Here is a 14515-nt window from a genome sequence, read left to right on the forward strand (position 1 = left end):
TAATTCCACTAGTTAAAAAAAGATACAGAAATGGATAAATATTATATGTACCTGAATATGCATGGAAAGATATACCTCAAACTGTTAATAGTAGATATCTCTTACAGTTAGAATGGGGCAAAAAGATATTTTAGAGCTCTGACATTAAGGAAGACCTCCTTCCCCCTGCCAGGCCCCTAAGTAAAAAAAACAGAAAAACAAACAAACAAACAAACAAAAAACAGGCTCCTTTAAGAAGCCAATGAGTGGAAAATTACAAAACTCTAATTCCAGTAGAATTTTAGGATTGTTTTTTCTGTTTCTGTGAGAAATGGCATTGGTATCTTGATAGGGATTGCATTGAATCTGTAGATTGCTTTGGGTAGTATGGTCATTTTAACTAGATTAGTTCTTCTGATCCATGAGCATGGGATGTCTTTCCATTTGCTTGTGTTCTCTTCAATTTCTTTCACCAGTGTTTTATAGTTTTCCTTGCAGGGATCTTTCACCTTGTTGGTTAAATGTATTCCTAGGTATTTTATTGTGTGCGTGTGGCTACTGCAAATGGGATTGCCTTCTTGATTTCTTTTTTGGCTATTTCATTATTGGTGCATAAAAAATGGTACTGATTTTTGTATGTTGATTTCATGTCCTGCAATTTTACTGAATTTGTTTATCGGTTCTAAGAGTTTTTTTGATGGAGTTAGGGGTGAAGAGAGATTGGTTAATGGGTACAAGTATACAATTAGATAGAAGGAATACATTCTAATGTTTGATAGCACAGTAGGGTGACTATAGTTAACAACAATGTATTGTATATTTCAAATTAACTGGAAGAGAGGACATGAAATGTACTCAACACAGAAATGATAAATACTTGGGTCACAGATACTGAAAAATACCTTGACATGATCATTACACTACACATTCGATACATGTAACAAAATCTTACATGTACCCCATAAATTAGTACAAATATAATATGCCAAAATAAAATATGATTAAAAAATACAAAGCTCTGAAATGGATATCAATCAGAAGATTTTGTCTTTGTGTTCAAATAATAGGACATAACCAGACAATATCCCGGCTGGTTTCTCAGCCCTTTGCTGGTAGCATCTCTCTTCTTAATAGTTAAGCTGTTTGTGGGATAGAGATTTGAGACTGTCCCCTCCTCACATCCTCACCACTTTAAGATTAGGGTGGGGTTCGTGCCACCAGGCATGGCTCCTTTCCCAGGAGAGGACTATCGCCCATCACACCCTTTTATGTCTAAGACACTGGCAGGAATAAAGTCCACTTAACAACTTTCTCTCTCGTTTTGGGCACTGGGGGCATCCTCTAGTCTCTAATAAAAAAAATCTACAAAGTAGCATATATGGAAGTATTCCTCACTTCCTTTTAAATAAAGAGACTACAGTACATCCCACACTCTGTTTCAGTTTCTTGTAATAAATTTTCTCATGGGAATGGAATGTTCTGCACTTGCTGTACTGTGGTTATTTAACAAGGCCACAGATGAAAAAAGCAAGGATATTCACTTTTTTATTTTATATGTGTTATGTACCTCTCCATTGTGCAATTTTTGTAAATAAAATTACATCACTCCTGCAATTAAAAAATAAATTTGTATTAATCAGGAAAAAATGTAAAATACAAGAAATGATTATTTTCTCCAAGGATCATCAAGGCCTGGCCTCAGAGGAGCCCCTGGATGGCCAGGCTTGAAAGGAACTAAAGGGGAACGAGGCCACCCAGGAAAGGATGCCCTGGGGACTCCTGGGTCCCCAGGTTGTCCTGGTTCACCAGGCCTTCCAGGATCACCGGGACCTCCAGGACCACCAGGTAAAGATGTGGAAGGGGACCCCTTTTGTGTACAGTGCCAAATGACAGATGTGTGCAAACCAGGGGCAACAAACCCTCCTCACAGCTTAGCCATCAGTCTGTGTGGTTTTTATGAGTTACCTTTCCAATGGTCTTCATTTCACTAACTGTCTGTGAAAGAAACTGATGCAATGACTACGAAACAAATGCAGCAAAGTCTTAGCCTGAGTTTCTCAGAGAGCAGAGCAGGAGGCAGGGACAAAGAGAGTGACATGGGGAAGGATGGGTGGCTATCAAGTTGGCCTTGACCAAATGCAACTGCCTGTTCAGCCCTGGAGATTATCTTCTAAGAAGCCTGTGCCAGGGGAGAAAGAGGCAAGAATTTATCCATTTGCTCCTAGTTCCCATGGGTCAAAGATTTCCCCCACAAGAGAGGAGCAGCCCCCCACCTCCCATCCTCCCACTTCCAGGCTGTGTCTGCATGGTTCCCAGGAAGTCCCATGCCTTAGCATCAGCAGGGAAGCCCCAGGACAGTAGGCCAGAGGTGTGCTGCATGGGTGTAAGGCAATATGCTATGAGGTAAAGGGGTCAGAGATGACAGAGGTGTGGCCCAATGGACTTCAAGTGGTGCTCAGAGGTTCTTACACAGGGAGCCTTTCCTTTGCATCCCTCTAGAGAGCCACTTAGCATTCTGTGTTGGCTCATAGATACAATAGGTCCTCATGAACATATAGATCACACTTTATATTTTAACATACCTTTTCTGGCGCCAGGTGTGGTGGTGTGCCTATAATCCCAGCTTCTTCCAAGTCTCTTTTAAGATGGAGGTTTAGTATCCTCTTTTTTTCTATGTCAAGGCTGACATACAGAGTTCACAGGGCTAATGAAGCTAAAGCTGGGATCTGGGCCCAGGTGCTTGCGGCTCTCTCCCGGAGGTGTCATGCTCCCTCTGTGCCTGCTACACTCTGTCCAGGGGTCTTTGCTTCCTACTTTCCCTTCTCTAAGTAACACCCGTCTGTCCTTCAGATTGCAGCTTCAAGTTCAAGTCCAGCAGAAAGCTTTCAGTGAGTCCACATCTTGTAACCTCCAAGGTTATCCCAACTGTAGAAGTTTTCCCATTGCCTTATCTTTGTCTTTGTCAGTTTTCGTTACAAGAATCAAAGTATTTTGAGGTCAAAGACTGTGTCTTTTTGACTGTTTAAGCCCAGTATGTAGCATGGGGAACACTGTAGGTACTCATATATTTTTTGAATTAAGCATTCATTGAATATGAAAATGTATAAGTATACAAAAATGTATGAATGTAGAAGTATTCATACAAGTCTACACTAAGTATTAAACTTTTATCAGATTGTACCATTTAAAGATGACCTTCCAGGTATTTTAAAGATGCAGAAAACTGATCACAAAATGGTCATTCTTCTGTGTTCCAACGAAATTAAATATTTCCAGTGATACCTTGTTTTTGTGAAATTTGGGACAGCTATGGTACTGTTTTTAAATATTTACTTTCATCGCCATTGCCTTCAACCTGTAATTGAAATGGCAAAGCCAAAAATTAGATTACTGAACACAATTAACCAGTTTAAGAGAATTAGCTGTTCATTGCAACATTACAGTAGCAGATAATGTGGAAGCTGAGAAGAGCTTTCTTTAAAGAGACCTGCTTTAAGGATGACAACTCAATTGATGTGGACAAGCAACAAAGAGAAAACAGTTGATACCCTGAGTCAGAATCCATTTTTCTTTCACTCAGTATATATTAAGCATCTACAGTATATCAGGAAAATACAATATATCCAAAAATATCCAGAATAAGAGTTGATCCTTTGCCTCAAGATGCTGAAGGGATTGTCTGTGTATTAGTCCATTCTCATGCTGCTAATAAAGACATACCTGAGACGGGTAATTTAAAGAGGTTTAATTGACACAGTTCAGCACAGCTGGAGAGGCCTCAGTAAACTTACACTCGTGGCAGAAAGAGAAGCAAACACATCCTTCTTCACAAGATGGCATCAAGGAGAAGCGCTGAGCAAAATGGGGAAAAGCCCCTTATAAAACCATCAGATCTCATAAGCACTCATTGACTATCACAAGAACAGCATGAGGGTAACCGCCCCATGATTAAATTACCTCCCACCAGGTCCCTTTCATGACACACAGGGATTATAGAACTACAATTCGAGATGAGATTTGGGACACAGCCAAACCAACTTGGAATAATTGGAAACAACTAAGTAAGATAAAATAGGTTGATTCTGTGACAATAAAATTATACAATGAGCTTTCAAAGATCAACTACCTTAAAAATACCACATCTATGTAATATGAAGGAAAGAGCTGCTCACCATGCCTTCTCAGTTGCAGATAAACTTCTAAAGACTAGGCTTCCAATACAAAGATGAGAGAGATGCATTTTAAATAATACATATATTACAATACTTGCTAAATTGAAAAAAACACAAATAAAATATTGTCTTTGGTGCCGTATTTTTATAGGTGACATCGTTTTTCGCAAGGGTCCACCTGGAGATCACGGACTGCCAGGCTATCTAGGGTCTCCAGGAATCCCAGGAGTTGACGGGCCCAAAGGTTGGTTCAATCAGTAGTGTTGTATGAGGATAAGCCTTTTTCATTGTCATTATTATCATTGATTTTTCCCCCTGAGATAACAATGATCCCAAATAGCTACCAGTCAGTGATGACTTATTTTCCATTAGCTAAAAGTATTCATTTATTTGTAAATCAATAATTTATTTGGCACCCATGCAATAAATTGTTGGATATCCCTAAAATGTGAGTTTTTGCCTGCATGCAAGGAAAGAAACACTGAAATAGATGTTTTATGTTAGACTCTTGGAATTTCCCCTTTCAGAAGAACTGTATAGCTCAGAACATTAAAGTAAGCAGATCTATAATAGATGAATTTTTAAATTAATATGTATAATGTCCTAGATAATTTTCACTACATAAAATATTTAAATGTAATAAATGATAGTGTGGTTGGAAAATACTTGTTCTTTCTGAGGACCCGGTGTAGCTTTATAAGTAATGCTAGTATACTCTCATTGCAGGAGAACCAGGCCTCCTGTGTACACAGTGCCCTTATATCCCAGGGCCTCCCGGTCTCCCAGGATTGCCAGGGTTACATGGTGTAAAAGGAATCCCAGGTACAAACAATTTGCATGCAAGTGTTTTTGCAAGCACAAAAGGGTCAATACACTGGAAGAAAATAAAGGCATTAGATTGGTGGATGTCACAAAGTGGTTTAGATGAACTTGGAGGGTGAGTTTCAAAAACATATATTCTATTAACATAAAGTCAGCCAAAATCCAAGAAAAGTTGGTATTTTTCCCTGTTCCATTTTAGTTGCTGACCCCTAGCAAAGTATTGTGTTAGGCAGGAATTGTGAACACAGAGTCCTACAAGAGAAGAGCAGTTAACTGAAGGCAGTGAAGCAGCTGCATGAAACACACACCCTCTTTCTCCTCCATAAAGAAATATGCTCTCTCCCTCTTTTTCTCAAAAGACACAACCCTACTCAGTCCATTTTTTCATGTTCCTACTTTTAAAAGATTCACAGGAATATGTAGTATTTCACTTTCTTCCTAAGAATGCAAATGCTATTAAAAAAATTGCAACATCCTCAGTGCTGGGGACAAGAGAGTTGCAGAACTGCACTAAACAAACTGAGGCCACATTTGAACGGGCCAGCGGGCACTCGGCTTCAGCCCATTGTTACTGTGCAACATGTCAGGCCCTGCATTAATAAATCTTCCAAGTTTTCATGAGAAGAAAGGAATTGGAATTTTTATTTAAAATCTCATGGTGTTTTTTTTAAAAATAGCCACTAAGTCAAATTTTGAAAGGAAAAAAAAAAAACACAACATTTTATAGCCAGTGTCCTGAGGCTTAAAGAAAGGATGATTCGCAAGCCTTCTCTTGACAACTCTGTGCCAGGCCAGGACTCTCCGAACCACACGGTTACTCCCGGCTGTCACCACCTCTGCTTTTGACCTCCTCGTCTTCAGTAATGGAACTGCCTATGGGCAAAACTTTGAAGTACAAAACGTCTCTGTTTACTGACTGGGTTCCTCTGCCCCTTGTGCCACTCCCCTGTCTACACAGGGCCTCTCTCTCCCTTGCTACCACCCATAGTCCTGACTCTGCCATCAGCACCTTGGTCTTCAGACAGTGTCATCAAATTATGTATCATTAACCACTAAGAGTTGAAGTTACAGAGTCCTTGGCCTGTGTGTTGGGCACTGTTCTAAGGGTCTTACGTGCCTCCGTTCCTTTATTTCTCACATCAACCCTAGAGGTTGGTGCTATAATTAACCCCATTTGACAGATGAGGAAGCCGAGGCATCAGGTGGCATAGCTAATAATGTGGTAGAGACTGAACTTAAATCCAGAGGTGTGCTCTTACCCTCCACGCCTGCATCCCCTGACTGTGGTGCTGTCGCCTGTCTCCTAGGGGGCTGCTTTGGGGGAGTTAATCCAAAGGTCCACCTGGCAACCTGGATAGAGAATATTATACATTATCACCGTCCAGTAGCCATTTGCATTGGCATAGGGTCTTCTGGGAGGCTGGGTCTCAATCCAAAGATGAAAGACTAATGGTGGCAACCGTGGACACTGTGGTCAGCCACTGGATGACGTGCACTTGGGCAGGGATTCTTTGTCCCCTCAGATCCCACTCACTTCTCCTTTATGAAGGCCTCTGCTACTTTCAGTGGCTGCCCCTGCCCTGACTCCCAGGCTTGTGAGGGAAGGGGCAGGGGGTAGGTAGGAGCTGTTCCTCACGTTACTCCTGTTCAGTATCCAAATATCCAGGGGAAATGCTCTATTAAAACAAAAACCAAAAGGAAGAAAATGAAGGAGGGAAATAAGGAGGAAAAATAATAAAAGATAAAAAATCACTATTTTCCTGTACTCTCCTTGAGTCTCGTCTTTGGCTCAGGGTGAGCAGGTGGGCAGCTCACTGATGCTGACCACTCATTGCATTGTTGCATTTTGCGTAGTTTCTCTACATTTGGCCTATCCAGGTGCAGCTCAAAGAAGATATGTAAGCAGTAAAATGGTTTGGATCACTGTAAAAAGATACACCCCAGCTCAGTATCTTGCAAAAAATAGAATCTGAATAAATATGTGTTGATTAACTGACCAAAGACCCACCCAGAAGGTCATTGAAAGGGATCATCTTGACGGAGATATTTAAATACCTATGGGAAGTATAAAATTGTACAATAAAATGCAATTTGGCAAGAGACATTCAAAACCTTAGAAAAGTTTGTGACCATTTGGCTCTGCCATGATACTTTTAAAGATTTATTATAAAGGAAATAATTGGATAAGTTTGGAGAGCTAAATACCCAGAGACATTTTTTCAAAGCATTGTTTACAACAGCTAAAAGTTGAAAAATGTCTACCTAATGTCTAAATGGCTAAAAACAGCATTTAGCTAAATAAATGATGGCTCACCAACACAACAGGCAGCATGCAGCCATTTAAAACGAAGCTATAAATTCATACTTGTTGACATATGTATACTATAATTCCAAAATAGTGTGTATATGAGTCCTATGCACTTATGGATATAAAAATTTATCATTAATATACATTAAACTTTAGCAAATATTATCTTCTGGTAGTAGATTTATAGGTGATTTTTAGTCTCTTCTTTCTGCATAATTTTCTTATAATGAGCATATTATTACTTTTAAAAGTAATATATACTCAGAAAAAATAAAGATATATTCTTAAAATTATGAAGATAAAATTTTAAGAAGCTAAGATCTGAGTTACTTTTTACATGATCTCTTGTTCTGTTATTTACTCCCATTCTCTTATTGCACTTATGTTTTATGATAGAAGTTGTCTTTCTTTCCCCACAAGAAAACACTCTATTTTCTTCATACATTGTATTACCCTGTCTACTCAGAGTTGGCGTTCAATGAGGAGTTAGTTAATAATTCGTTGATTTGCAGGAAGACAAGGTGCAGCTGGCTTGAAAGGAAGCCCAGGGTCCCCAGGAAATGCAGGTCTTCCAGGATTTCCAGTAAGATTTCATGTTTTTAAATCTTTAGCTTCAATTTGAAAAATTGCACACTCTAGAAATACGGTTGCAACACACTTATCAGTTTGGTGCCTTGCAAACAGTAGGCACTTAATAGATACCTGTTGATTAAATGAATAAATCTGTGACTGATTAAGTGAATGAGTTAATGAATTTATAAACAGTTTGAAATGGTATCAGAAACAGAAAGCAGATTAGTGGTTGCCTAGGGCTGAGGGTGGGAACAGAGGTTCATTGCAAATGGGTTTGAGGGAACTTGGGAGAGAGATGGAGACATTTGAACACAATTGTGGTGATTGTGGCATAATTCTATAAATTTACCAAAAATCATTGAACTCTTACACTTTATAAGAGTATCATTGTACTCTTATAAAGGAGAAATTTTATGGTATATAAATTATACCTCAATAAGTCTGTTAAAAATTAGAATCTTGATTGTCATAGTGAATCAAAAAGTTATAGATAAATATACTTAGATCGAATTATTCAGAGAGGCTTGTTAAAATTTACCAATATTCAAACATAACCTGAATTATGGTGATTGTTCTATGGTATTGAATTATATTATTGTGTGTATTGTTTTGAATTATACTATCTAACTGAATTATTTTTCAGTTTTGGAAGTTAACAACAAAGCAAAACAAACAAAATGCTTGAAATAATAGTTGTGGACCAAAGAGTGTGTTGAAAAAATTCATGTTAAAATTGAAAAGTTCTTGTCCACACTGTTTTTAAGATTGACACAAGAAGAATTCTATCAAACTACAATGCAGATTCATTTCTGTACTACCCTAGGGTTTCCCAGGTGCCCAGGGTGACCCAGGACTTAAAGGAGAAAAAGGTGAAACGCATCAGCCTGAGGGGCAAGTGGGTGCCCCAGGGGACCCGGGGCTCAGAGGCCAACCTGGGAGAAAGGGCTTGGATGGAATTCCTGGAACTCCGGGAGTGAAAGGATTACCAGGACCTAAAGGCGAACTGGTTGGTATTTAGCAAATTTACCCTCCCTATAAATGAAGTACTCTGAAGTTTAAGAGATAAAGTGATTTCTTTTCCAAAAATGATTGGCCGCTCAGCACAGTTCATCGCTCTAACTGCAGAATGAAGCATCTTCAAGTTAGCAGGAATAACCCAAGCAAAGATTTATAGTATTTTGACAAAATAAATAGGTAGCATTCAGTGATTTCAGCCAATCAAAATTCTACATTGATGATGACCCCATCTCATACACAAATTACAGTTCCATATTTGTATCAAATGAGTCTGTGGAAAAGTTCAGAAAATGATGTATAGTGGAAAGTGTAGTAAATATTTTGGGGCAAGGTCCATATTTTTAAATAAAAATAAACGCATAAGAAGACAGCATATTTAGGGGTATGGTAGTCAAATAAAGAGATTAAATGTTTTGTCACTTACTTAATTTTATGGAAATTTAATCCCCTTTCATGAAAGAATTACTCACATATTTAACTGACGTAATATCTACCAAGATTTTTTTTTTTTTTTTTTTTTGAGACGGAGTTTTGCTCTTGTTGCCCAGGCTGGAGTGCAATGGCGCAATCTCGGCTCACTGCAACCTCCATCTCCTGGGTTCAAGTGATTCTCCCACCTCAGCCTCCTGCGTAGCTGGGATTATAGGCATGTGCCACCACACCCAGCTAATTTTGTATTTTCAGTAGAGACAGGGTTTTAACATGTTGGCCAGGCTGGTCTCAAACTCTTAACCTCAGGTGATCCACCTGCCTCGGCCTCCCAAAGTGCTGGGATTACAGGTGTGAGCCACTGCACCCAGCCCTAAGATAATAAATCTTAAAATGTCACAGAGTGAGAGGGTGAGCACCTGTCATCATAATGTATTAACAAGAGATTTGCAAGGGATGCTGCCCAAACTATTCTATGAAATACCAGTTTCTCCCAGGGCTAACCTGTGTTATCCAATAAAACAAATCTTACCTCGAAGAGGTTTGGAGAAACTTGGTAAACAAATTTAAAGATTCATTTACAGACCCTTTAATATCAGAATATGAACTGTGAGTCTTCCACATGAAGATAAGCTATCTGGTCTTTCCTAAATGCTTCTGACTACAAAACCCTTTTTGGCTGGCAGCATCTATGGTGCCAGCAGTTCTCAGACCCTGCCTTGGCCAAGTCCCAGGCTGTTCACTTTGTGGTAGTTATGCTTATAAAGTGACAGTGCCAGAATTCTGATGGTCTAGTATTAAGAGAATTTGTGTGATGTCCCTACTTGCATCTCACTAATTTTTCTTTATAAGTTCTGGTGAAGATGCTCCATAAAGTAAATGAGAGAAAAATCAAGGTGATGATTTGTTGAGTCTTACACCCTGTCATTAAAAAAGGAGACAGACCACTTAGCCATCTGATGATATTGAACAAAGAAAAATTGAGTCAAATTTATTTCAGAGGGCCATGTTGGGAAGGAAGAGGGCTTAAATTAGTTTGTCAAATTCAATTTCTTTTAAATCTACGAATCATTTTCAAGGTTATAGCATATGAAGATTTAAAAACTAGACAGTTTATGAGAGAAAATGGAAGTGGGAAATCCCCTTTGTCATGAAAATACCTGGTGAAGCCACAAATAAAGGTTTGCTGTGCTCATTTTATTTCAGAAATGTAACATTATCATGAATAGCACCGCTAAAGTCATTTGAACTATTGGTCAATTTGAACATAGTTTTAGTGGCTATTACCATATGGGAGACTCGTCATTGTAAGATATCTCAAGTGGGACTCAAGACAGTTCCAAGTTCAAAAAATGTTGCTAAACTCCAAAGGACACAAAATGGCAGAAACTTGCAGTGCTCTTATTTTAGTAATAATTCTCATCAAACGCCAAATGCTTTTAATTTAAGATCTTAATGACAACCCAACTGGTATTCATATTTAGAGGATGATTAACCTGTTGTAAGAAGATACTGGAATGAAGCACGATTCAAACACGTTCCTGTTGTCACAGGCTCTGAGTGGTGAGAAGGGGGACCAAGGTCCTCCAGGGGATCCTGGCTCCCCTGGGTCCCCAGGACCTGCAGGACCAGCTGGACCGCCTGGCTACGGACCCCAAGGAGAACCTGGTCCTCAGGGCACGCAAGGAGTTCCTGGAGCCCCTGGACCACCCGGAGAAGCCGGTTGGTTAGTTTTCTTTCCAGTCCTGTTTTCCAATGGAGTGGGTTGATGGCTTCTAGAGCTAACAAAGTTTCTCCAAGACTAAGGAAAATATAGAAACTTGCTTCTAATGAATAGAATATGTCAACTCACAGATACCAGGAAAGAATATGTAGGGTATGTTAGAGAAAACTCATTTTTTCTCCATTACTAGGCAATTCAACTGAAATTTCCTAGCATATTCTATATCTATTACATATATATATGAAATTAATAGATCCTAAGCATTATTGCAAATTTGTTTTTTGTGTTTTTTTAGAGACAGGGTCTCACTCTGTTGCCCAGGCTGGAGTGCAGTGACATAATTATAGTTTACTGCATCCTCAAACTTCTGGGCTTAATAGATCCTCCCGCCTGGTCTCCTGAGTAGCTGTGGCTATAGGCATGTGTCACCATGACCAGCTAATTTATATTTTATTTTTATTTTTTGTAGAGACAGGATCTTGCTGCATTGTCCAGGCTGGTCTCCAACTCCCAACCCCAAACAATCCTTGCTTCAGCCTCCCAAAGTGCTAGCATTACAGGCATGAGCCACTGTGCCCAGCCACAAATTTGTTGATTTTGATCCATAACTCAATAGGCAGGTTACAAATAAAACTTTAAAATATCTAAGACAAATAAAGGAAACTGATCTGATAATAGTTTAAAAGTCCAGGTAACTTTTGGGATATACATATACTGGCCGTAGTTCTGGATTCAGGAGTGTGGCTGAAGGTCAGAATAGCATGGTACTGACAGTTTTGAGCAAATAATGCCACCATGGTCATGTTTTACTTCTAAAATCACTTTAGGCTGGGCACAGTGACTCACACGTGTAATCTCAGCACTTTGGGAGGCCAAGGCGGGCAGATGACTTGAGGTCAGGAGTTCAAGACCAGCCTGGTCAACATGGCGAACCCCCATCTCTACTAAAACTACAAAAATTAGCTGAGCATGGTGGCACATACCCACAGTCCCAGCTACTTGGAAGGCTGAGGTAGGAGAATCGCTTGAACCTGGAAGGTGGAGATTGCGGTGAGCCGAGATCATGCTACTACACTCCAGCCTGGGCAACAGACTGAGACACTGTCTCAAAAATAAATAAATAAAAATAAATAAACAAACAAACAAAATCACTTTAAAGGGTGAGACCCCATAAACCTCTAAATCATTTTATAGTGTCTTCCCTCATCGGTAAAACTTTTTGAGTGCACAACCTTACATTATATGTTATAAATGTATACATCATTTCTGTCCACACATGTATGTAAATCTTATTTTATGACTTTCTCTATATATTAAACAAATATTTATGTTTATCTGCACCTTAATTTGGAGGCTGCTGGGTTTTTTTGTTTTTTGTTTTGTTTTGTTTTGTTTTTTTCTGGGATGGAGTCTTGCTCTGTCGCCCAGGCTGGAGTGCAATGGCGTGATCTTGGCTCATTGCAACCTCCGCCTCCCAAGTTCAAGTGTATTCTCCTGTCTCATCCTCCCAAGTAGCTGGGATTACAGGCACCTGCCACCATGCCAAGCTAATTTTTGTATTTTTAGTAGAGATGGGGTTTCACCATGTTGGCCAGGTTGGTCTTGAACTCCTGACCTCAGGTGATCCACCTGCCTCGGCCTCCCAAAGTGCTAGGATTACAGGCATGGGCAACCACGCCTGGCCAAAGGAGGCTGCTGTTCTAACCCAGGTACTAGCAAACAGTGGTGGACTACAGTCCAAGTCCAGCCCACTGCCTCATTTTGTATGATCCTCAAGCTAAGAATGGTTTTCACATTTTCAAATGATTGAAAAAAATGTTCAATGATACTTTGTGATGCATGAAAATCATATGAAATTCAAATTAGAGTATCCATAAATAAAGTTTCCTGGAACACAGCTGCACTCCTGTATGTACTGTCTCTGGCTGCTTTTATGCTACAATGGCAGAATTGAGTAGTTGAGTAGACTTGAATCACGAAGCCTAAATTTCTTACTATCTGGCCCTTTACAGCAAAAATTTATTTAGCTCTGTTCTAATCCATCACCAAATGCTGTTGTTGTTGTTGTTTGAGATGGAGTCTTGCTCTGCCACCGAGGCTGGAGTGCAGGGGCGTGATCTCGGCACACTGCAACCTATACCTCCGGGATTCAAGGGATTCTCGTGCCTCAGCCTCCTGAGTAGCTGGGATTACAGGCACACACCACCACGCCTGATTAATTTTTGTATTTTTTAGTAGAGACAGGGTTTTACTATGTTGGCCAGGCTGGTCTTGAACTCCTGACCTCAAGTGATCCACCCACCTTGGTCTCCCAAAGTGCTGGGATTACAGGTGTGAACCACCACACCCAGCCTCTTCTGTTATTTCTAAGTGTGAATCTTTACTAAAGGACTCCATTGTCATAAAATATATTATTATCAAAATTGTCCCATCACATACTGTAAACCTATTTTTTTCTATAAAGAAATGACTATATGGACAACACTTACCACTAAACATGTTTTTAATGTTTGCCACTGTGGTCAGAATATTATCTCGTGTCCTTATCTGCTAGGTAGGCATTCTTTCCCCTGCGACAGATGAGGAACTTATCAGAGAGGTTAAGAAAAGTGTCCAAGTTCACAAACCCATGTCAGCCTTGCCCATATCAAAACTTACTGTTTTGTTCAATAGCCTTCCTGTGGAAACTAGCCACCCAATAAATAAGTATCCTATCAGTATTCACCAAAGTTTAAACTTAATTCCATATTATCAATTTTTTGGAATAGGCTCTTTTCAATAGACCAGCATGTTGGGCTATTAATTTCCCTTTTAGAAAAAAAAAAAAAGTGCAGCTCGCTACCAGCGCTCATTTAATTTTACATAAACACATTCTTTGAGGCTGAAGCAAATCTGATTTTCAATGTGAAATAAAATACAATAACTGTTCTTGGAGTTATTTCTAAACAGAACTTGTCTCGAATCCTAATGTAAGGGGGTAAAGTTAGGACTATCATCTGTGAGTTATCTCAGAGTAAACAGGAAACGGGTTGAAACAAAGTTTAGACAATTGTCTAAACTTATAAATATTTGTTGATTCAATAAGAAAGCTTCTATGGGCTGGTCATCCTTAAGCTAGTTTTGAAGCCTGTGAAAACAAAGGTTATTTTTTATTTTCCTTGGGATATGTTTATAAACCCTTTATAATCATATTTTCCCCTATCATCTAAGAAAAGCTTCATTATATACCCCAATCTTATGACCACAAATTTCCTTAAGGCCCTAGGGGAGAACTCAGTGTTTCAACACCAGTTCCAGGCCCACCAGGACCTCCAGGGCCCCCTGGCCATCCTGGCCTCCAAGGTCCACCTGGTAAGTACCCTCTGCCAAATCTGGTGCATGGCATCAGACACACACAATACCCTGACTCTCTTGTAAAAATACTGTCCTCATTATAATAAAAAAATGTATTCATTGGCTCCAAAAGAGAGCACAGGGCAGTGTCTTATCTGA

At 39.5% G+C, this 14515-nt stretch overlaps 1 protein-coding gene across 1 annotated transcript in view; it reads left to right on the top strand.

Moving 5' to 3' along the window:
• The window catches only part of COL4A3 (collagen type IV alpha 3 chain), a 90843-nt gene that overhangs the window by 38182 nt on the left and 38146 nt on the right, over positions 1-14515 (top strand). The window contains exons 21-27 of the mRNA XM_030802314.1: positions 1660-1824; positions 4303-4395; positions 4878-4973; positions 7794-7864; positions 8678-8860; positions 10854-11022; positions 14282-14374. Coding sequence (XP_030658174.1) covers positions 1660-1824; positions 4303-4395; positions 4878-4973; positions 7794-7864; positions 8678-8860; positions 10854-11022; positions 14282-14374 — 870 coding nt within the window. The remainder of the gene's footprint in view (positions 1-1659; positions 1825-4302; positions 4396-4877; positions 4974-7793; positions 7865-8677; positions 8861-10853; positions 11023-14281; positions 14375-14515) is intronic.

The sequence above is a fragment of the Nomascus leucogenys genome, chromosome 22a (genome assembly GCF_006542625.1).
Source record: "Nomascus leucogenys isolate Asia chromosome 22a, Asia_NLE_v1, whole genome shotgun sequence".
Classification (NCBI taxonomy): domain Eukaryota; kingdom Metazoa; phylum Chordata; class Mammalia; order Primates; family Hylobatidae; genus Nomascus; species Nomascus leucogenys.